Source organism: Vulpes lagopus, chromosome 7 (genome assembly GCF_018345385.1).
Source record: "Vulpes lagopus strain Blue_001 chromosome 7, ASM1834538v1, whole genome shotgun sequence".
Lineage (NCBI taxonomy): Eukaryota > Metazoa > Chordata > Mammalia > Carnivora > Canidae > Vulpes > Vulpes lagopus.
The window spans coordinates 97,187,320-97,212,302 of NC_054830.1; the positions used below are offsets into that span (position 1 = coordinate 97,187,320).

Sequence of the window (24,983 nt, forward strand, 5' to 3'; positions counted from 1 at the left end):
CTATTTGAGATCACACTGAAATTCACATTTTTTTGGCAGTAGCATCTCAGATACTCCGTGGAATGTAGGGCTGTTGAAGCGTGCACAGCAGCTGCGGGACAGAGCATAGCTGGGAAGTCCTCTGTGAAACATTGCTGGAAAGCTGTGAGGTCACAGCCCTGCGGTCCTGTGGCTCTGGAGTCATGTCTGCTGATACCCCAGCCCTGTCTTGCTTCCAGCCTAGAAAGATTGGTCCTGATAAAACAGTGCAGAAATGGGCATGTCAGTTTTTCCTTAATGACTATGACCAGAGTAGACTTAAGGTTAGACTCAGCACAGCTGCCTCCACTGAAAAACTGTCTAGTGTTTTGGCTAATGACATTTATTTTATAGTGTGTCAGTGTGAAATTTGACTTAACGTTAATTTTCAGAGTCATGGTATACTTACACGGTAACTTTTTTCTTCGATCCAGAGAATGTCTTTCTATTCTGCATGTAATTCAGAAGAACAAAGGTGAACAGCAGTTCTTCTATGAGTTTGAAGGGGGTGTCAAGCTTGGAATAGGTGCCTTTAATTTGGTAAGTAAATAGTTATAAAGCTGCCAGAGGCTTTAGTAAAAGAACTAAGATTTCCAGTGCCTTCTCTACTGTGTGTGAACCTCTACCTGGGTTTGGTTGACAAGTGGCTGTAGTGGGATCAGTTTTTGTTTGTTGTGATCCAATGGTGACTTTGGTTAGTATGTGTTGTAAAGTTCTGCACACACTCAGAGTAGTTTTGGATTGTATAAGAGGGAAAGCATGCAGTACTCTGAATGGACTAGCAACATTTTTGGTAATAAGGAACTTGGAATCTGGATCCATTTCCACATCTGAAATATTGGTGGCTATGGAATTGAAAATAGATGAGACAGTAATGATATAACTTGAGGCATTATTTTGATGCTGTGAGGGAGACAAAGAGTTTGAGTAGTATTTATCAAATTGTAATATATTATTTAGAGATTTTAAAATTTATTAAAGTTTGACTGGGATTAAAGAGAAAATGAAATAATACACCTGACTGTGTACTTCACCATGGCCTCTTTGTTCATGAGTCCAGTTGGTCAGTGATGGGGTGGCTGGGGAAAGAGGATGGCTGGCAGTAGAACAGGTCATCCAATTTGATTATTCAAATCCTCCTCTGCTGAAGTCAGACTTTGGTGAACATTCACATGGAACACAAATATCTTCATGTTTTTTGTTCACTCAGAGAGGCCTATACCCTTTCTTAAACCTCTTTGTCATTAATTTTCCAATGATATTCCTTTCGAATCTCTGGCCATTCAACAAACCATTGATTCCAGTCTGTGGATCTGTATAGAATTGCATACATGGTTATTTCTCCTTCCAAGCAAAGTGAACAAGCAAGTAAACGGCTTGAAGTCTTGCACTGGCTGCATCTCCCCTCCCACTATTCCCTAGGGATGTCCTAAAAAGGAACTGTTGTGTCATGCTGTTCACTTTTGGATGGTGTCAGCATATTATGCAGAATTCAACAGACTTGCTTTCTGGAAAACGATGTTAAAAGGAATCTTGTTTGGAATTAGGCACTGAGGGATTGCCTTCTCATCACTTCATCATTGCACGTAAAAGGATCAAGTAATCTCTAGAGCACCCTGAGAAGGCCAGGATTTTGTTTTGTTTTTTAATTTTTAGGTTCATTGTCTTAGCTAAATGAAATTAATTCACAGGTAATGACTATGGTATGTGCAGTATGTGCTGACTAGATATGTATAGTAGTTTAAACTTGGTTTAATATTTCATATTACCGAATTATTAAAACTTTAAGTTGTTTGGAGGTTAACGTTTACCTATAGTTCAATACACTAACAAATATACTTTTTTTTTTCTCTTGTAGATGCTCTCCCTTTTACCAGCACGGATCATCAGACTACTAGAATTTATAGGATTTTCAGGAAACAGGGTACAAATTTAATTCTATCTTAATTTTGACAGGAAAGATAAAACAGTGTTGAATACAAGAGCAATGCAACACATCCTCATAACAAGCATGACCATTATTGGCAATTTATTTGCAGAACAGTAAAGAGTCATGGGGGTCTTGATGATGCTTTTCATGAGCTGAGATGGTTCTTCTCTTGAAAGCTAAAATTTTTTTCTTCATTACTTACAATTATGATTTACTAATATTGCAACTTGCTGGACTTTAGTACTCTTGTGTGGTTAAAATATGCAACCCCAGAGTGTTCTCTGTACAACCAGTGAATTAGGCTAGATTTCCAGGTCTCACATTTTATGATTCACATGGATCAAGTATAGTTAGAGTGTTTTGGGAGTGTTTTGGGTTTCCTTGCACTTTTACAAGTTTCATGATAAAACTAAGCAAGGAAATTTTGTTTTCCATGAATTTCATTTGTTATGTTTCTGTGTGGTTGTTTTTGTAGCATATAACATTTATTAAACATAATATTCAGTATGCTATTACCTGGATTGCCTTATTGCAAAAGCTATCCATGTTAGTGAAGAGGGCAGGTTTTGAGAACTATATGAGAACAAGATTATCTGGGGGAACAGATTATCATACAGGTCCTGTGCTTTTTATTTCTGTGCTTCTGCTACTCTCTAATTTAGATGTCCTCTCTAGCCAGCAGCCTCCCAAATAATGTTCTCTTGAGAGCCTCTCCATCATTAGATTTGAGATAAATGTCAGCTATTCCTCCAACTTTCCCTTATTTTTTCCCAGTGAGACTCAAGTATCCCTGACTCAGAATCATTAAGTTATTTTTCTTATGACACTCACCATATTCTAACACAACCCTGTGTTCATGTAGTGTCTTGCCTATTTGGTGGAAAGATCTTCGAAGACAAAACTCTATTTGTTCATACCCACCATAGTGTCTTGTGCTTAGATCCTCAATATGTCTAAATAAACTAATATTTTTTATCAGAAAAATAGAACATTTCTATGAAATGAGCACTACCTTTTTCCTCTCCCTAGAATCACATAATGTGAAAAAAATTTGTGAGATTATCTTATGCCAGTTTACAATATAAAGTTTGTTTCTGGTTAGGGATTACCCCTATTCTAAGCTCTTGAAAAACAAACTCCACCTTCTTGGAGGGTAGAGATACCTGAACCAGGCCTCTGTAGCGTCGGAATAATTTTTCAGTCATGTTTTCCCCTTCTGAAATGCATTTGCTTCCCATAGGAGTTGGGCCTTCTGCAGTTACAGGAAGGTGCATCAGGAAGAAGCATGAGGTCTCCACTGTGCTGCTTAACTATACTAGCTTTTCATACTTATATCTCCCTAATACTTGGTAAGGACTGAATTACATTTTATGTCATTGAAAGTTGATGACCTTTCATCTGAGTAAGTAAAAAATTTAGATTGTTCCCTGAAAACCAATATAACATTGTATGTTAATTATATTTCAAGTAAAACAATTGGAAAAAAATTACCAAGAGCTAGTAGTCCATATTTGTTTACTTTTTTTTCTTTTTTGAGTAAAGATGAAAAATAGTGACATTTGTCATAGTAACATTTAGCAGAGGGGCTGGAGGGTTTCTTTCAAAGAATTTTTTTTATCTGTTCTCAGCTAAAAACATTCTGTAAACTTTAAGGTGATCTATTTTAGCATATTTGTATTGCATTTCTTTCTGAGTAGAAAATTAAATTTTTGGTTAAGATAAATTAATAATTGCTATTAAAACCAGAAAGCCCAATTAGAATTCAAAGATAACTGCTTCTATACTTATGCATTAGTCTGTCCTAGAGGTTTCTTAAACTACAGTCATAGATGGGACTTGTCTTACTTTATTTCTCAAATGCAGAAATGCCAAATTAACAGTCTTTATCTTTTCCATGAATAGGTGTTTGCTATATTTTAATGAAATGTGGAGAACTACTTATAAGTATCACCCTGTTTCGTGAAGACTAAGGTTTTTCCTGTTGAATTTCTAGGTACAGGAGAAGTGAATGTTGTGGAAGCGGAGAACCTCCTTGCACCGTTCCTCCGGCAGTTTCCAAATGTATGCTTAGAATTTCAAGTGCGTGTTTCAATCATAACCAATCAAGCAGGGCTGGCGCTGATCTGTTTTCTTCCTTTCTCCACAGGGCTCCCTCATGTTGTTTTATCATGCCCGGATAGAGCTGCTGAAAGGGAATGTGGAAGAGGTAATTAATTTGGGGGGGGGGGAATAATTGGGGAGGTATCTGTAATGTGGGGCTGTGTCATATTCATTCAACATAAGTAAGTTCAGCTTATATGCTAGACAGAAATAAAGACAAAATATATTATTTAAATGCTCCAATTTAATTTTGTGTGTGTATTCTATAGTAGATTTCTGAATATGGTTTGTACTTACACATAAGTCCATGAGGCAGCTTGGGGTAGAATATTACAAAAATATAGGTGATCGCCTTTAAGGGAATTCTTCAAAAAACTTTATGAGTTTCTGTATTATATATTGACTTTGAAATCTAGCCCTTGCATAAGATACAACTTCACTGTTTTGCACATACTCCTTATCAAGGGAAATGATTCATTAATTCTCTTGAAGAAGACGACTATGGAGTTTTTCATATAAGTATACTAACCAATAATTTTCTTCTACACAAATGAGATCAAACCTATGTATTTTTCTTTGATTTGTTTTTTTCTTCTTCTACTTACAATACATCTTGGATTTCTTTCCAGGTCAGTATATCTAAATCTCCCTCAGTCTTTTTGATGGCTCGATTTCATTCCATTAGATGGATGTATGATACTTAATAAAGCGTCCCACTACTGATAGACATTTGGCTACTATAAATAATGCTTTTGTAAACCTCTCGTGTATATTTCTATGCACATGTGTATTTATATAAGATTCTGATAATCAGGATTTCTAGGTCAAAGGTGTTCGCATTTTGATAAATTTAGACAAATTGCCCTCCTAACTAAGGTTAATAACTAAGGTTATCCCATTTAAACTTCTATAAAGAAATGAGAATACTTGTTTCCAATATAGTTTGGCAACTCTTGATTTATCTGTTTTATTTTTGCCCATGTCATGGCCAAAATATGATAATCTATTTTTTTAAAGATTTATTTATTTATTTTAGAGAGGGAGAGAAGATGTGCACGCAAGAGTGGGGGGAGGAGCAGAAGAGGAGGGAGAGGGACAAGTAGACCCTCTGCTGAGCATGGCACCCGACGTGGGGCTTGATCTCAGGAACCTGAGCCTGAGATCATGACCTGAGCCAAAACCAAAAGTCAGACACTCAACCTGCCAAGCCATCCAGGTGCCCTGAGAATCTAATTTTTAAATTTTTATTTTTCAGCGTATAGATTTCTTCATGTGTATGTTTGTCACTTGTATATCTTTTTCTCTGATTTACCAATTCATATCTTTGACAATTTTCCCATTGAGTTGTCTTTTTTTTTAAGGATTTTATAAAATTGTTGTATGATAAGGGTTAATTTTGGCCACTTGTGGACGTAATGATACCTTCTCCCAGCCTGCCTTTAACTTTGTTTAAGGTATATTTTAACTTACGGGAGTTCTGGCTTTTATTTTCAGTCTTTTTGTAAAGGACTTCTGCATTTTATATCTTACTTGGGAAGGGACTTCACTTCTCTCACATTATAAAGTCCCACAGCCCCCTCAAGAAGCTAAATCAAGAGGCAGAATTTAATTGTATCATTGCATGGAGGGGAAGGATCATTATATCATCACACTTAATGGTTTAATGAGTGATGCTTTTGTTCTTTTTGTACAAAGTGATTTATGTATTTTTCCATTAGGTTATTATCTCCTTGTCTATTATCTGGATGATCAGCTTTATGCAATTGACTTATAGGCACAAGAGATATTTCGAAAATGCATTTCAGTTCAAGAAGAATGGAAACAGTTTCACCATCTCTGTTACTGGGAGCTGATGTGGATTTATGTATTCCAACAAAACTGGATGAAGGCATATTATTATTCCGATCTGCTTTGCAAAGAAAGTAAATGGTCCAAGGTAAAGTGCTGTGCTTTCATTAATGTTACCTATTTGTTAATAAGTGTCCAGGATGACTTTTTTTTAGGACTGTTTATTCAGAAGTATGACATCAACACTGCTTTCTCAACTGAGGGATTCATTGAAGGAGGAAATAGGCATTAAATACCTACTGCTTATAAGTACTGCCCTCAGCTCTGAAAGCATGCACACAGTCCTTTTCAACAAAACCTCAGAGGTTTCATCTCTGAGGATGAAATGCACTTACATTTAAAAGTTATTAAATATCAATAGTCCGGCAGCCCCGGTGGCACAGCAGTTTAGTGCCGCCTGCAGCCCAGGGCCTGATCCTGGAGACCTTGGATCGAGTCCCATGTCGGGCTCCCTGCATGGAGCCTGCTTCTCTCTCTGCCTGTGTCTCTGCCTCTCTCTCTCTGTCTCTCTCTCTGTCTCTGTCTCTCTCTGTGTGTCTCTATGAATGAATAAATAAAATCTTTAAAAAAAAATATCAATAGTCTTAACATTTTTTCTGGAGACTTTATGATGCCCTGGTGATGAGGTGTTTCATAATAATTAAAATTAATTCTCACCTATTTGTGAGAAGTTGGGAGAAATGAGATAACGATTTCTTGTTCATTCTGTATACTCTCTTATCTGTGAACACTATTGTTATGTAATAGGAAAGGGGTCAAAATTAACTGAAAAGTGTTATTCTCAATAGGACCAAGCAGTGTAAGACTTCATTTTCTTTTTTTTCTTAGGTCCCTTTTAAATGTTACCTCTGGACAGTTTGTGGGTCATTCCTGACATGCAAGATAGAAATGTCATGTACCTAGAGATGTTCTGTACTCACTGCTTTTCTTCTTTTCCTCAAGGCAACATATGTGTTCTTGAAAGCTGCAATTTTGAGTATGCTTCCAGAGGAAGATGTAGTAGCAACTAAGGAGGATGTAGTAACTTTATTCAGGTAAGCAAGATACTATTGCTATAACAAAGATCCTAAATACATCTTTCTTTTCCCCTGAGTGTTCTCCCGTGCTTTACCTTCATATTTTCATTAATTTCTACTCATTCAATGCAGGAATCTTTAAAAACCATACTCAGAGAAGGTCTGCTATGAACTAACCTGTTTAACTTTGTCTAGATCAGTATGTACCTATCATCTGTATGTTGTTTTTGTGCACCTACTCCGTGAGGGGTACCGTGTTAAGTGCTGAATAAACAGGCATGGTTCCTGTCCTTGTGGAATTTATAATCTTGTAGCAGGACCAGATATCAGTAAAATTATCACACAAATAATTGCAAAATCATAATACATGACTAATTTTTTTCTTACTACTTTTCTTGCCATTCCTTCTTAGTATCTTTGTAGGCTTATCCTATTTTATCCAGCTATTAAATATTGGTGTGTTAGAGCCTCAACCTTAGGAAATCTTGGCCAGGCCAAGTTTAAATCCCTACTTCAGACCTGACTGAGCTCCAGACCCATAAAGCCAGCTCCCATTTGTCATCTTTACTTGGATATATGAAAGTATTTTATTTATTTTTAAAATATTTTATTTATTTTGGAGAAGGTAGGTGAGGGGCAGAGGGAGAGGGAGAGAGTCCCAAGTAGACCTGGGGCTTGATCGCATGACCATGAGATCATGAGCTGAAACCAAGATTTGGATGCTTAACCAATTATATCACCCAGATGCTCTGAAAGCATTTTAAACTCACCATGCTCAGTCTTCCTGAACAAACCTGATATTTTTTCCTCTCTTGTGATTGGGATCACAATTAGCAGGCCAGAAGCTGATAATAACTTGCATCACCAAGAGTACCCACTCACTGTCCCCTCCTACCAGCATTCCCCAATGGGAGAAGTATGTATACAAATGTAGAGGCAGTAATGGTTGAGATGGTATCTGAAGGTGGAGTTGGAGCTGCTGAGGCAGCAGGGAGTTGTGCTGGTACAGTTTCAGACCAAAGAGCCTATTGCAGGAAGGAGCACTGCCCATTAAAGAACTAAATGGTGATACTTGATAGGACATCATGTTATATTTTATGTACAGCTGATGAACAACATGAGTTTGAACTGCATAGGTCCACTTACATGTAGATTTCTTTTGATAACTATAGTACAATATTTAAAATTTATTTTTCTTCCTTATGATTTTCTTAATAACATTTTCTTTTCTTTGGCTTACTTTATTTTAAGACTGTGGTATTTAATACGTATAATATATATGTTAATTAACTTTATGTTATCAGTAAGGCTTCTGGTCAACAATAGGCTGTTAGCAGTTAAATTTGGGGGGAGTCAAAAGCTATATGTGGGTTTCTGACTATGCGGGGATTGGTGTCTTTAACCCTCATTGTTCAAGGGTCAGCTGTATATAGGTCAAAAGAAAAGAAAGGTCAAGGGGCATCAAACTATGTCTCAGAGAACACAGTATTCTATTTAAATATAAGACAGAGTTGACAGGGATCATTGGTAACCCTAGCAGAGGCTGATAAGGTAGTCAAGTGGAAGTGGAATTCAGACTGGAGTGGCTGAAGAAAAGAAATGCAGAGTTGATGATAAATGCATCCCCAGATAATTCTGACTATGAAGGGGAGGGGAGAGAGAGATTGGTAGTTGGAGGGAGATGTCATGTCAGAGAATGTTTTAGTGGGAGAGTTATGAGTATTCTCAAATACCATTAGGAAGGATCCAGTTGGTAGAAGAGAGGTTACACATAGAAGCAAGAAATGGGATGACTGATATTTATAAGTGTCCTAAAGGGCAGGAGGAATTAGAATCGAAAACACTGATGGCATGGTTGGTTTTATGTAGGAGGAGGACCAGGTGCTCTGTTGTATCACACAGGAAGAAGTCCAGAGTGGGTACAGAGGCAGGCAAACTTATGTGTTGTGACATGAGAAGGAGGGCTCTCCATCTGCTAGCTTGTTTTTCTTTACAAAGTAGGGTCATTTACTGAGGGAGAAAGGAGTGGGCTGCAGGTGTGGGAGGATGGAAAATGTTCAAAATCATTGTCGCAGAGAGTGGGACGGTGGGGTTTTGAAAGAAACACCACAGGAGGAATGACCATTTGAGGTCAGTGCTAAGGTTTACAGGGATGCCAGTCTGCTTTCACACAGACACTGAGCCTCACCCAGGATTGCAGTTTTATCAGATGAGCGTTGCAATTAGCCAGTGGACGAGGGCATTTAGGACTTCGGACAGTGTGTACAGGAGTCAAAGGACAAAGCCATCTAAGCAGGAACATGGAGAGAGAGAGAGATGTGGATCAGGAGAAGGGCAAAGAGCAAGTAGACCAGCAGTCTTACTAGAATAGCCAATTTATCTAGTCTTACTAGAATAGCCAATTTAGAGAATGGTATTCAGAGTGGTGTGCTTGAATTTGCGCTTCAAGGTAGAAAAGTTGCAGGCAATGGAAAAATGCTCTAAGATATGACTGCAGGGGTGGGAGGCTCTGGTAGCAGAGAGGAGATGACCATTGGAGAGGAGGAAGTGAAGGGGCAGAGAAGCTGTGTTACATTCTTCAGACCTAATTAACGACGAGACCTTTTACATGGAATCCTGTATTCTGTGCCCATGTTAGGATAAATGATAGCCTCAAGACTTGTCAGGCAAATTTGAAGGTAATACCAAGCCTATTTTTTTAATCTTATTTTTAGAAGCTCTTTTTGAAAATAGGACCATGTATACTAACTATAGAATCAACATCAGTGGATGCTGTGGTAGGATTAATGCCACCTCTTACTGGTGAAATGCATGTCCTTGTTTCACACACACAGCCGATGGAATGGAATGGGATATTCAGATATGTTGAAATCTTTTAAATCTCCATTTGTTTTCTTCCACTTCAGAATAAGTTTTCTTCATATCAAAACAATTTCCATGAAACATGTAACCAGTCTTATTTTCAGGAGAAAGCTTAAGGTCTGCTCTATGATAGCATTGAATTGTTTTGTTTCTTAAATTCCACATATGAGTGAAATCATATGGTATTTGTCTTTCTTTGACTGACTTACTTCACTTAGCATAATTTCCTCTAGTACCATCCATGTCATTGCAAATGCCAAGATTTTATTCCTTTTGATGACTGAATAGTATTACATTGTGTGTGTGTTATCCATTCATCTGTTGATGGACATTTGGGCTCTTTCCATATTTTGGCTATTGTAGACATTGCTGTGATAACCATTGGGGTGCATTGCCAATTTTATATCTAGATTTTCTTGATTGTATTTGATAAAAAAAAATACACTAGCTAAGTTAACTAGAGAGAAGTATGTGTCAGTCAGTGGTTCTCACATTTGAGCACGCATCTGAATCACCTGGAGGGCTCACTAGACTCCAGATTGCTGGGCCCAGCTCTAGAATTACTAATATTAGGTCACTCCACCACTGGGGTGAAGTCTGAAAGTTTGTGTTTAGGACACATTTCCAGATGCTGCTGCTGTTGCTGGTGTGGGTAGTGCATTGTGAAAACTGCAAGTATCAGTAACATATGTGTTCTAATGACCTTTTGCTGGGGCTGGGGTTGGGTTCTTCACAGACAGGTGGATAGCTTGAAGCAGAGAATTGCAGGGAAATCTATCCCTACTGAGAAGTTCGCTGTAAGGAAGTCTCGACGTTACTCTGCCTCGTTGCCTGCACCAGTGAAGCTCATCGTCCCTGCCCTGGTATCTGCCTTTATTTTATTTACTGTTTGTGTTCTATAAAGAAATTGTTAAAAATAAATAAACAAATAAAAGAAATCGTTCATTCACAGCAGCAGGAAGCACACCTGTGAAGTTTATGTTTGCTGTGAAGTTTAGCTCAATTAAGAGCCATTGTAAGAGTGTTTATAAGGTGAACATTTATAAATTATTAATAATTAAATAATCATAAAAATTATAGCTAATTTTTTGACTAGTTGGTATGTTCTAAGCATTATATTTTAAAATATATATCATTTAATATTTTTGAAAAGTTATTTAAAAAATATTTATTTATTCATTCGTGAGGGACACAGAGAGAGAGAGGCAGAGACATAGTCAGAAGGAGAAGCAGGCTCCCTGTGGGGAGCTCAATGCGGGACTCAATCCCAGGACCTTGGGATCAGGACCTGAGACAAAGGCAGACTCTCAACCACTGAGCCACCAGGTGCCCCTGAAAGGTTATTTTAAAAAACATATCATTTGGTTCTTACAGTAACTCTGTTGAGGATACTTTCTCTCTGTGGTCTCATTTTACAGATAAGGAAACTCAGGCAGGGAGGTGAGTTGGCTTAATTAAAGTTGAGTTGAATTCTAATGCAAGCCATTTATTTGATTTTATCTTTTCTAGTAGCCACATTAAAAATTAAGGGGTCAAATACTGTAAAAAGTAAAGGAAATATTCAAATAATTTTAAGAATATATTTTGTTTAACCCAGTATATGTAAAATGTTTGTTTGAACATGTAACCAGTAAAAATTTAACAAGGTATTTCACATTCCTTTCTATTGTACTAATCATTTGAAATCTAGTGTGTATTTTACTTTAGAGCAGATCTCAGTTTGGACTAGCCACATTTCCAACACTCAGGTGCCCTAAGTGGGTGGTCATTCAACAATGTGGTGCTCATACTTTTTTCAGTGAGAGACCATGAGCAGGAGTGGCAGAGGGAGAGGAAGAGAGAATCTTAAGCAGACTCTGCACTCAGTGTAGAGCCTGACATGGGGCTTGATCTCAGGACCCTGAGATCTTACCTGAGCTGATACCAAGAGTCAGGGGCTTACCCACCTTGTGCCTTGTGCCATCCACGTGCCCCCCAGAGCACCACATTCTTAATTGTTAGGCTGTTTAGACAAGACTTCATGAAAAAAAGCATAACTTCCACCTAATTTGTTTTAATGAAGACTTCTTTGAAAGTACGGAATATATCAAATTATTCTGGCTCTTTGGGGTTTGATTTTGCATGAATAGTCAGCACAGGAAAACCATGAAGTACAAGCTGACATCTGTTGTCCTCCTTTGGGGTTTCCTGACTTTTTCCTTTTCTTTCTTTCTTTCTTTCTTTCTTTCTTTCTTTCTTTCTTTCTTTCTTTCTTTCTTTCTTTCTTTCTTTCTTTTTGTATTCCAGAGTTTATTCAGTTATTCCCCTTTGCCATCCGTATGTATTTTCCTCATTTCCACTACTTGCCTGTAAGAAGCTGTTCAAACAATATCTTTATCATATTTTAAAATTCATTTATTTCCAAGAAGATACTAATTACCCTGCTTATTTCATACCCTTAAAAATATGAACTATACTACCAGGGAAGTTAGAAAAATATTTTCAAGCAAAAGCATATTTGCTTTTGGTCCAAAAAAATTCTCATCTGTTAGCCTATGAGATATAATTTGCAATGAGAAATCATTAGTTTACATTTTCAGGGACTGTCATTTAGCCATATGGCTTTAAGTGAATGCATTTTCTGCATGTTGGATTGCACTGCTGGACTGTCACATATTTTTAATGAGATAAAAGAACCATTAAAATATTTTGTATGTTCATTTCCAGTGAAGTCCTTGGAAACATTTTATGTAAACAATTGGCAGATATTTTAAAATGTTTCCCTTTACTTAAAATTAACAACAAAATTTTTATCAAATGCAATTGTTCACACGATCAGTTAAAAATACTCTATTTATTACTATATTCGTAATCTACTATCTTCCAAAAGGATGGAATACCAATACATGTATAAGTGAATGAGTAAATTTTTCCGTAAAAAGATAATATACTATATATATTGAATCACTTCATGGTATAAAAGGCAAAAGGCATATAATAAAATGAGAAAAGGCGAAATTCTCTTCACTGCACTCCAAATGAGGAAAGCTAAGGAAAGTGATTTCTGAATGTTGTCTTGAGATCCCTAGCAACTGTTGGGAGCCGCGTGCCAAGAAGGGGTTAATGGATCGAGCAAAGGCTCTCTGTTGACTCTTCCAACCGAGGCCCACCTGTCTCACCCTTGTTGTTGAAGGCTTGTGGCTCAAGGACGCATACTGTAGCTATCTATTCAAGGGCGCATACTGTTGCTGTCTACTGTGAAAGGACATGTCTGGAGAACTAAGCTTAAAATATCCTGCTTGTTAAACAACCCTGCTTTATAAAAGAGTGAATAATACAAATAAAGTTGGCATTGTGGCTGAATCCGGCCATATGTCCCTCCTGCTCCCACTCTGTTTATGTCTCCTTTCTTTTCCTCATTCCCTTACCCTCAGCCCTGGACGGTTGTCGCCCCCAGCGCACGCGACAAGCAACCAAGAGAATAGTTGTGTTGTTGTAAAGGATATTGGATAACCTCATATAATTGTGAATGACTTTTCATTCTTCCTCATTAGGAAATGATGTATGTCTGGAATGGTTTTCCAGTAGTGAGCAAGAGAAAAGACCTTTCTGAAAATCTGTTGGTCACTGTTGAAAAGGCTGAGGCTGCTTTACAAAATGAAAGTAAGTATAAAAAGTAAAAGCCTGGAAATATTTTTTATTACCACTCTCCTGCCCTTTCCCTGTGCACATCTGCCCATGTTCATTTGTACACATCATAAGGACAAAATACTTGGGCTTCAAGGGTCTGGATGATTGTAGTCAGAGGAGTGACATTTGGGGCAATATGGACTAGCCTTGGGGCCATGAGGCTAAGTGAAAGATGCCAGTTGCAGATGACAGCATATTGTATGATTCCATTTATGTCAAATATTTGGAACAGGTACATCTATAAAGAGAGTAGGCTAGTGATTACCTAGGAATAGAGAACTGGGGTATGTGTGTGACACCTTTTAAAGGGTATGGCATTTCTTTTTGGAGTGATGAAAATGTTCTAAGACCATAGTATTGGTTGTACAACAGCAAATTGTGTGCTTCAAATGGGTGAATTGTATGGTATGTGAATTATACCCAAATAAGTGTTACCGAAAAAAATGAACAATCAGAGTTCTAGGGTGCATTTCTGGTTTTTAGTTTGTGACTCTTTCCATGCCTTCTTTTGCTCTGTAATGACTATTATGTTTTTGCAGACACAGAAGACACAGAACTTTTCAAGTTGAAATTTTATTAAAATTGAATTTTTTTTTACTAATTACTGCTGGTTGTACTGGAGGCCCCTCTCCAGTTTCCTGGAAGCTCCATTTCCTGGAAGCATCTGGCATAGTAGAAGGAAAATCAGGCCATCTGGGCTTACTGTCCCAGCTCTAGCATGAAACTCTGGGAAATATACCTTATCATTCTGGGCCTCGAGTTTCTTTTAAAATGGGGTGATGATATCCAAAGATACACAGATAATATCCAAAGATTTCTTTCTCTGACATTGTCTAATTCTCTATCTCAAACAGAAGATTTATCTTTTGAGAAATGATGCCATAAATGATAGCCTTTTGTAGTATTCCTTACCAACCTCCCCAACCATTTATCCTTTGGAATGTTCTAACCACAGGAGTAAAATGAAAACTTCTATGGTAACAAACATGGCAAAAGGCATAGAAATTCAGGAAAAGTCTGGAAAAATTATAAGTTAATTCATATTTCTTAACTTGAAAATGATGAGCACTGACAGAGTGGCTAGCCTCATATTCAGTATATTCTCCACATGGGAAATTAAATATTGAATATAGCTCCAGGAATGAGGACCTCATTTGTTTCATTTTTGTATTTGGAGCTATAAAATGAGGCTGAAATGCTAAATGAGATTTTTGTTTATAATTATTGCTAAAAAATTAAACACAATTATGATTGATAGATGTAGGTGAAAAAAGTTACCCATATTTTTGCTATTATAACAATTAATTCAGAATTTTTATTTGTTCCATCATAGCTTTATTTTTATAGTTATAATCAGAGTATACCTGGGCATATACTAGCCTACTTTTTTTTCACTTAATATATCATACTTTTTAAAAGTGAAGTGTGACATGTAACATTATATTTAATTGAACTGTAATTGTCATATAACATTATATTAGTTTCATGTGTATACCATAATGATTCGATATTTGTGGACTCTGTAATAATCACCACAATAAGTCTAGTTAACATTTGTTACCATACATAATTACAAAAATTTTTTATTGTGTTGAAAACTTTTAAGATCTGCTTTCTTACAACTTTCAAATATGCAGTACAGTATTAACTGTATCCACCATACTACATTATATCCCCATGATTTACTTATTTTATAATGGGAAGTTTATACTTTTGACTCTCTTTACCCATTTCTCCTACCTCCCATGCCCTACTCCTGGCAACCACCAATTCATGAGCTTGGTTTTTTTTGTTTGGTTTTGTTTGTTTTAGGTTCCACATATAAGTGAGATCATATGGTATTTGTCTTTGTATGTCTGACTTATTTCACTACTAGCATAATGCTCTCAAGGTCAATCCATGTTGTTGCAAAATGGCAAGATTTTATTTTTTATGGCTGAATAAATAGTCTGTGGTATGTCTATATTACATTATCTTTATCCATTCATCCATTTGTGGCTTCCATATCTTGGCTATTGTAAATAATGTTGTGATGAACATGAGGGTGCAGATACCTTTTCAAGTTGGTGTTTTCATTTCCTTTGGATAAATACCCAGAAGTAGAATTGCTAGATCATATGGTAGTTCTATTTTTATCATAGCCTTTTAAGTTGTTGTTAAATGGCTCCTATAATAATTTCAAAAGCTTCATAGTACTCCATGGAGCTAGTGTATCATAATTTAGTCAACTCTTTTAGTATTATTGGGCATATAGGCTGCTTTCCATATTTGAAATAATTCTAGCTTCAGATTCACCCCCAATAAGGAAAAAAAAATATAAAAGAATGAAAGTAAATCAATTGCCTTATTTGCTAATAAGGTCAAAGTTTCAGGAAGGATAGCAGAAGAAGTCAATAGAACAAAAAGCAATGATGTTCTGAGGCCACAGACAGGTACCTCCTACCCCAGTTCTCCCAAATAATCATTCTGCAAGTTAAACCGATAATCACAGGAAGAAATATAAACTGGTAATCACAGGAAGATCAGGTAAATGGGATATTCTGTTTTACTATTGAAAAAAAGGTACCTGTAAAGATCATCGATTGATGGAGAGTGAGTTAATGTCACTCTCTCATGTCAAAGGCAGCATTTTTATTTTTTTTTTTATTTTTTATTTTTTTTTTTTAATTTTTTATTTATTTATGATAGTCACAGAGAGAGAGAGAGAGGCAGAGACACAGGCAGAGGGAGAAGCAGGCTCCATGCACCGGGAGCCTGATGTGGGATTCGATCCCGGGTCTCCAGGGTCGCGCCCTGGGCCAAAGGCAGGCGCCAAACCGCTGCGCCACCCAGGGATCCCAAAGGCAGCATTTTTATAAAAGAACCATGGTTCCCTTTCTCTCCTTATTCCTGCCACTTACAGAAAAGTTTTAAACTTCAGCCCTTTATGAGTTGGAACTTAGGTAGAGTAGCCAAGATATTGAGTTATTTATCTTCATGGACTCTCTGCTTTCTGGGCACCAGGGAAACAAGTGGATGAAAAGGCTCAATAAACTGTAATCCAAAAGAGAAATCCAAAGTTTTTACTATTTAACAGAGAACCGTTGGAGTGTATGTATAAGTACAGACTTACAGACTCACTATATGGACATTTTAGACTTGCTTTGTATGTCCTAGATGTTCCGTTATTGTTACATTGTCTGCATAGTTTTTCTATGTATAGAGTTGTATTAAGCTTCTTTAATATTCTTTTTACAATTTTATCTTCTTAATTTTTAAAAGTTTTTGTATTGTATTTTTATTTTTTAAAAAGATTTTATTTATTTATTCATAAGAGACACAGAGAGAGAAAAGCAGAGACATAGGCAGAGGGAGAAGCAGGCTCCATGCAGGAGGCCCAATGTGGGACTCCATCCTGGGATCTAGGATCACGCCTTGAGCTGAAGGTAGACTCTTAACCATTGAGCCACCCAGATGTCCCTATTTTTATTTTTTTAAGTAGGCTCCATGCCTAGCGTGGAGCCCAGTATGGGGCTTGAGCTCACGACCCTGAGATCAAGAACTGAGCTGAGATCAAGAGTCAGACGCTTAACCAACTGAGCCACCCTGGTGCCCTTCTTTTTAATTTTTAATTGTAGTAAAAACTATATATAACACAACATTTACCCTGTGACCCAGTTTTGATTGTACAGTTCAGTAATGTTAAGTATATTCCCATAGTTGTGCAACCAGTCTCCAGAACTTTTCCATACCCATTAAAAATAGCTCTCTATTTCCCTTTCCCCACTGCCTCTGGCATTCACAGTTCTACTTTTTGTTACTATGAATTTGACTCCTTTAGGTTGCTCATATGAGTGGAATCCTCCATTATTTGTCCTTTTGGGACTGGCTTAATTCACTTCGCATAATGGCCATGTGGTATATCCATGTTGTAGCATGTGTGATAATTTTCCCCTTTTTAAGCATAATATTCCATTGAATGTATATATCACTTTGTTGATATAAAACTTTGTTTTTCCATTTATCCACTGTTGCACATTTGAGTTGCTTCTACTTTTTGGCTATTGCAAATAATACTAATATGAACATGGGTATGTAAATATTTTTTGAAATCGCTTTCAGTTCTTATATGCTCAGAAATAGAATTCCTGGATAATGTATCATTTCTTTTTTTAATTTTTTGAGGAATTACCACAGTGTTTTCTGTAGTGGCTGCACCAGTTTACATTCTCTCCAGCAGCACACAAGCTTCTAATTTCTCTATATCCTCACCAATATTTGTAATATCCTGGGGTTTTGTTTTGTTGTTGTTGTTTTTTGGTAGTAGTCATCTTAATGGATATGAGATGATCTTTACTATTTTCAGCATGAAGTAATTTCAAGACGGAAAAATATTTCAGTTTGATTTGCATGTAAAGTCAGCATAAAGTCACATCATTTTGAAATTTAGATGAAATCAAATTCCATGAAAGTTCACCTGAAAAAATGAGATTTCACAAAATGCACCTTGTAAGATCCATTTGGATTTTTAAACAAATTTTAGTATTCATTTTTGTTCAACTAATTTGGCTACATTTTATTAACTTGCTCATTTGAACATTCTTAGATTTTCTATACTAGATATAGAATTGTGATAGACTGAGAAAACATTTTTCCTGCCAGTAGGGGAATTATCTATAATTAAAACCCACATATCCACAAACCAAATGGGAAAATGGATATGTTTTTAATAAATGGATATGTTAAAACTGGGAGGTGAAGGAAAAACTCTTTTTATTAAATAAAAACATATGTAGAGTATTCCCCCTCCCCACCCCCCCCAGGAAAGTGGACCAGCTTGTTTCTTGTGTTTTCCTACAAATGTAAGGACTTTGGTTCAGTTGAATAAATTCTGAAGTTTGAATGTCTATCCTTTGTACTATAGACTAATATTTACCACCAGAGAGTGGGGCCTTTGTATATTAAGAAGTCCTGAGGGACCTCTGGGTTTTTCTCTATTTGAGCAGGCTCTTCAGCCTTTACCTCAAAGTTTATTTTGTCCCATTATTGGTTGGGGGAAAAATGTAAAGGAGTATTATATGTATCAGATTAAGTATATACAATGCAATAGAAGTTTAGAAAACCAGACTACTCTCTCTATTCCTTCCTTCCTATTTTACTTAAAACATTTTTTAAAATTTATTTATTTATTTATTTATTTATTTATTTATTTATTTATTTATTTGAAAGAGAGACTGAAAGAGAGAGAGAAAACAGGAGCAGAGGGAAAGGCTGAGCAGGGCGCCCAGTGTGGGGCTCGATTCCAGGACCCTGAGACTATTACCTAGCTGATAGCAGACGCTTAACTGATTGAGCCTCCCAGGTGCCCAATTCCTTCCTCTTTTAATGATCTGTTGAAATGATAGACTTAGAGATATTCAAGGAGGACTGGGGAAAGCTCAGACAGGCAGATGCACTGTACTTTGTACATTTCTAGTTTTGTATGCATTCCCTCTGGGTTTCAAAAACAAGTTTTCCTTCCTGAAGATTTTGTACATGAAATTTATGATAAAGGATCTTCTAGGTCCATTGTGTTATGCAGGAAAATTACCAGATTTCCCTCTCTGCTCCCTCCATCCCTCTCAGTAATGACCTTTTAGTATTTTAGCTCTTATTTCAGAGCAATGGGGGAAAAATCCAAAATCTGAAAAAGTGAAATGAAGTTGTAAACCCAACGTGACTTCAACCTTCACCCCCTTTCTCCCCAGTCTTGGGAAATTGAGTTTTTGCTTCTTCTCTCCTTGGCAAATGTCTCTAAAGTAAAAGACGATAGAAGATCCAGTTGGTATTCTACTCTGACAATGTGGTTATGAAAGGCTGGTTATGGATACAAAGGGAAAGATAGTTTAATAAGAAAAGAACACTTAGTGTAATATGCCTGGAGTCAGTGTCTGCCACTAATTCCATTAATGTTCTGTTTGAAATCTAACTAAATTCAACATGTAGCCAAAAGTCAGTACAGTGGTTCTTCTCTGATTCTTTGTTGCAGTTAATTTGCTTTGTGAAATAATATAGCAAACACAATCAAGGTTACATAAAAGGGAAAATGCTACTTTATGGCTTTTCATTTTCTAAACCTGTTTTTGAATTTTTCCTTTGGTACATTTCGGCTAGTTTCTAAAAAGTTCACTGTGGGTATTTTTGTAGTTTGGGCTTCAAACTTTCTTTTTCATCAGCCTACCCTCTGTTTTATTAAGTTAAGCTGATCTTTTATGATGAAAATGTGCTTTGGCGGCATTACTGTATAATTTTCTTGGAATGTAAAATGGAAATTGTGTGTTGAAATGCGCATCTGTGAACTCACCCATGAGGTTGAGAATCATGATAAAGCGCTCAGATTTTAAGGGAAAATAATCATCTGACAGAGAGTACTCTGCGGTCAGAGGAAATAATGGTTTTGCTAAGGTTTGGAGGAAGGTGGTATCTTCGGGGCCAATTTTCCACATCCTTAACTCATGATCCAAATAAACACTAAGTGCGGCTTAACTGGTACTTTAATTTTCCATAATGCTGTGTCTGTTCCTCAGTAAAACCACCATTCACTGAGCACCAGAAGTTTATGGTAAGACAAACCTTCATAAAATGCTAATACAGAACTCATTAGAATGCACACAAATGATACTAAAACCAGCATCCAGGATGGACCCTCAGGGTTTGATTCTAGGCCTGGAAAGATGCTGCTTCTTGTGTATATATATGTGTGTGTGTGTGTGTGTGTGTGTGTGTGTGTGTGTGTATATATATATATATACATGTCAGCGAGTATCCATGATTAGAAGCATACATATATTTGTGTGTGTGTGTGTGTGTGTGTGGCACGGGATTGAAAAATGGTCCTTAAGTAATAGGAAACATAACAAGATGTTGATATCTGTGATTTTTCTTGGTGAATGAACCATCAGAGCTCAGACGTGAGAGGTGAATATCAGCTGTGTTCAGCACCTAGAAATAAAGTGATTCCCTTCCAGTTGGCTAAGTAGCATCATTAACCTCCCATAAACAAGCAATGTACTAACCAAAACCCCAGCATGTGTTAATGGTAATTTCTGAGGTTTGTACTGAAAGCCAGGGGGATCTCAATATGAGGACTCCCAGGCCTCATTGGTTTGGTTTACTCCCCTGCACCCTTTGTACTGTCACAGCCTGAATTGTTTAAATTATCAGTCTGTCTTGGGAATGACTTTGTTGCAGTAACTTGCACGAGATCCCAAATTCAAGAGTGATAGATGTGAAATGGCTACCTTTGTCAGGTTGATGTCATACATAATACGGTTCCTTTCGTTTAATATTCTATAGCTTTGGGCTGGAGAAGGCAGAGTCATTTTTGAAAGGGAAAACATGGTAAAAGAAAAACCTTTAAAAAAAAAAGAAAAAAGAAGAAGAAGAAAAAAAAGAAAAACCTTTACATTGTTCTCAAGCACTTGCAAGTTTGCGAGGGTTTTAGGTACCTTGCATGTACTTCAAAACCATTTTGTCTAATTTTATGAAAGAATTTACCCCCAAAAGAACATAACCTGGGAGAATTGATAGGTTGTAAACAGAATGATCTGGAAAGGGTATCCTACTTCCTGAATTTTTAATGGGTAGGAAGCCATCTGCTTCTCCATATGGAAGTGTTATCCTCTCCTGCATGAAACCAGCACAGTTAGATGCCAGAACCACAGGAGGAGGAGGCAGCCTTCTTGCTTCTCGCTGCTTTACCTTTTATAGAATTAGTAAAGCTCTCCCTTTCCTCAAAGTTTAGATTTCCTCTTGTTATATCTAAGGTCATGTAACTCCGAGAATGAGCACCTGAAGAGTTTTAAGTGGAGAGAGTTGAACTCCTTTAATAAAATGGTGTAGAAATGTGGTAACTCATTCTTCTTTTAATTTAAAATACTTTCATTGTGTTTTATTAAGTAAGGCTTAACAAATGCTAGAAATATTCTCCTTATATTTCAGTGATCCCTCTGAAACCTAAATAGCTATTAGTTCTCCCTCTTCCTTGGGATTTTTCAAAGTGTTTTTCCTTTTGTGTGTGCTTTCTGTTTGTTTGGTTTTAAGATATAAGTGACTACTCTGTGGATGATGAGTGCTTGGTGAAGCTGCTGAAGGGATGCTGTCTGAAGAACCTGCAGCGGCCCTTGCAAGCTGAACTCTGCTTCAATCATGTCATCCAAAGGTACCGACCAGCAAGGAAGCCCAGCTGAGTGCAGTAACTTCCCAGGGAGTTACTATGAGAAAGTCATGTGTTCTCTCTCACTGCTAGTGTTTGACATTACCAGGAAGAGAATCCAGTAATGCTCTCTTTGTCCTTTGAGAGCAAATTTGTAGCCTCGGTAGAACATGGCTTTATGCATTTGCACTTGGTGTTTAAGGGGAACACTGAATTCCATGAAAACTAAACACTGTTTTCTTTCTTTTTTTTTTTTTCAGATATTTATTTATTTATAAGAGACACAGAGAGAGGCAGAGACATAGGCAGAGGGAGAAGCAGGCTCCCTGTGGGGAACCTGATGTGGGACTCGATCCCAGGACCCTGAGATTATGACCTGAACCAAAAGCAGATGCTCAACCACTGAGCCACCCAGGCATCCCTAAACACTATTTTCACCCTAAACACAGGTGTCCTTATAAGAGGAAAGAAACCATTTCTATTTCCCAAATTAATACCACCCTTTTTTAGTAAAAGAAGTATACATTGAGTTCAGTTTTACTGGTGTTTCTAGAAGGATCAAAAGTATGACCCATTTGTGCTATGCTGTTATGTTTGTCGAATCTACAGTGAATTGTTTGCTCATGTGTTCTGTAATTTTGGATCGTGAGCTCCCCTTCAATAGGTTTTATCTTGAGACACTTTTGAGGCTAGGACTGAAGACTCTCTAAAGTGATTTTTGCTTTTATTTCTGCCAGGTGCCCCCAAAGCTTTTTCAGCCCAGGCTTACTTTCATATTAATGTCATTGCTTAGAGGTCATTAGGTCATTTGGGCCATATAAATATGAACTGCCAATTCATTTGAGGACAGGCCAATTGGTTATTAATTTCCCAAGGAATACATTTTTCCCCTTCTAACCTGGAGTGCAGGCTGAGGAGCCAACTGCCCTTGTAGTCCTCCTATGCCAGGGAGTGGGTTTTTCCAAGCCACCCTTTCTCTGTTGGAGAATGGCCCCAGCTTTATATAGAGGTCTCAGTCTCTGCTCTTATGTGGACTCAAGGCTTCATAAGCATGGACATTGAGATATAAAGCCCTGGTTGATTAAAGCCAAAGCAGATCCCAGGACTGCTTTGACATCATCCATATACTTAGAGTTCTGGCTTTGTTTTATTTTCAGTTTGAGAATTTTTCTTATGTTCTTGTGATCTGAGCTATGCATTTGGAAGGCATTACTTTACAAATATCTTTGATTGGGCAGCCCAGGTGGCTCAGTGGTTTAGCGCCACCTTCAGCCAAGGGCCTGATCCTGGAGACCTGGGATCAAATCCCACATCGGGCTCCCTGGATGGAGCCTGCTTCTCCCTCTGTCTGTGTCTCTGGCCCTCTCTCTCTCCCTCTCTCTCTCTCTCACATGAATAAATAAATAAAATCTTAAAAAAAGATCTAATTTAAACAAAAAACAAATATCTTTGCTTCTTGATATTTTATCATTAGACTTCATAATATTGCTGAAAACAGAAGTGTTAATCACTTCCTTATTGACCTTTTTTTTTAGCCTTATGAGACTTAACAATATAAAGTAATAGTGTTCTTATTTCTAAATGGAGTCATTTCATGAACACAGTCATTTTTTAGGAGGATGACCTTGTCCTTTCCAGGATTAATCTTTGAGGATCTGCACACATTCATCTTCCTAAGATGTGTAAACAATGCTCAGTGCTGAGTTTAGATTAAGGAATAAAATAGAAGATAAATTATGCAAAACATGCTGTTTATTGCCATAGCTTATTAGATTCCTTAACTATATAATGACAGTCCTCTCTGATAATAGGCTTAGTGCTGTACCTGTTTCCTGAGGAATGAGGAAAGTGTATTGTTGAAAAAGAATTATTTGTTTCTTGTTCTGTTAAAACTTAGTGACTTTTTATTCACTCTTTCAGTGAAAAGCTACTGAAGTATGACCACTACCTGGTACCATTTACCCTGTTTGAATTGGCCTTTTTGTACAAAAGCCAAGGGGAAATTGATAAGGCCATAAAGACCCTAGAAACTGCAAGGTGAGTGACAATGGCAGCTTTTCCTGCTTGCTATGAAGTCAGGAACTTTTATACCAGTATAACCACAGCATTAATATTATATACTTAGAAGTTAAAACATTATTGAAAAATGAGGAATAATGTTATGCTCATGACTCTTGCTGTAGTTGTGCTATTTCCAAGCTTTTTAATGCCTGACCCTGTGACTGTGTACAAATGTTGTGATTATAGGCATCTCTATGACAGATTTCTAACCTATTCTCTTCTGTATTGGGATTGGCAAATGTTTTCTGTAAAGGGCCAGGTAGTATTTTTAGTTTTACAGTATAAGGTCTCATTGCAACTTCTAATTGTGTTGAAAGCAGCCATAGAAAACATGTTAATAAATGAGTGTATCTGGGTTTGGCCAATATTTTGGTCATAATTTGCTGACCCCCTGGTGTATTCAACTATATCTCTCATTGCCTTGAAGAGCCACTGATTGGAAGAAGCCCTCTGTATCTTTCCCTGGCTCTCTTTTCTTTCTGTCCACTGTGGTAATTTCAGAGCATTTTCATTTCTACTAGGCAATGGCTCTCAGACTTGTGATCACAGCTCACTTAAACGCTGTGATCTATTTGCCTTGAGTACTTCTTACAGTGGAGAAAAAATGACGTAATGGCTTTAAGCCTAGTGATTCATTGGTTTGTTCATTTATTCAAATTCAGTGAGTATGCATTGAGCACTTATTATGTGCCAGGCACTATTAAGGCTCCAGACAGATATCTATGTATAAACAGGCAACATTTCCCCTTGCTTAATTCAAGGGAGATGTTAAATAAACAAATAGGAAAACCATCAATGGTATACGCTTTCCTGAGATTTATGTAATATGATAAGAGTCCCTGGGTATTACCTTAAAATGGGTTGAATCTGGAAAGATTCCTTGAGGAGATGATCTTGTAGTTGAGATTTGCATATTTAAAATCAGTCTTGGGAAGATCAATCACAGAAGACTGGGTGGGGAGCATTCCTGGCTGAAGCCACAGCTGTGAATCTTCTAAACTGGGAGGTTGAGCCTCTAGGTGGTAAATGATGCTCTTTACCAAAATGGGGTATGCTTAGAAGAGTAGGCTCCAGGAAAGGAGAAAAAAATACTTATGTTTAGCACCCTGGGATTTTGAGGTGCTTATTAGTTGTCCATGTGAGATGATGGATTGGCAGTCAAATATAAAAGCACGGAGTTCAGTGGAAACATCAAGGCTGAATGTGGACATTTCAAAGTCACCTGCACAGAGACAGTGATATTTTAAAACCATGATACTTGATGAAATCATTCTGGGAAAATAATATAGCTAGAGAAAGAGGTCCA

At 37.2% G+C, this 24,983-nt stretch overlaps 1 protein-coding gene across 3 annotated transcripts in view; it reads left to right on the forward strand.

Moving 5' to 3' along the window:
- TTC39B (tetratricopeptide repeat domain 39B) overlaps positions 1 to 24,983 on the forward strand; it is a 146,903-nt gene that overhangs the window by 113,181 nt on the left and 8,739 nt on the right. For all 3 annotated transcript variants that reach the window (XM_041761387.1, XM_041761385.1, XM_041761386.1), the window contains exons 9-19: positions 453 to 558; positions 1,877 to 1,942; positions 3,189 to 3,297; positions 3,942 to 4,009; positions 4,095 to 4,154; positions 5,823 to 5,984; positions 6,839 to 6,930; positions 10,511 to 10,637; positions 13,308 to 13,416; positions 21,505 to 21,622; positions 23,537 to 23,653. In XM_041761387.1, the coding sequence (XP_041617321.1) occupies positions 453 to 558; positions 1,877 to 1,942; positions 3,189 to 3,297; positions 3,942 to 4,009; positions 4,095 to 4,154; positions 5,823 to 5,984; positions 6,839 to 6,930; positions 10,511 to 10,637; positions 13,308 to 13,416; positions 21,505 to 21,622; positions 23,537 to 23,653 (1,134 nt within the window). The remainder of the gene's footprint in view (positions 1 to 452; positions 559 to 1,876; positions 1,943 to 3,188; positions 3,298 to 3,941; positions 4,010 to 4,094; positions 4,155 to 5,822; positions 5,985 to 6,838; positions 6,931 to 10,510; positions 10,638 to 13,307; positions 13,417 to 21,504; positions 21,623 to 23,536; positions 23,654 to 24,983) is intronic.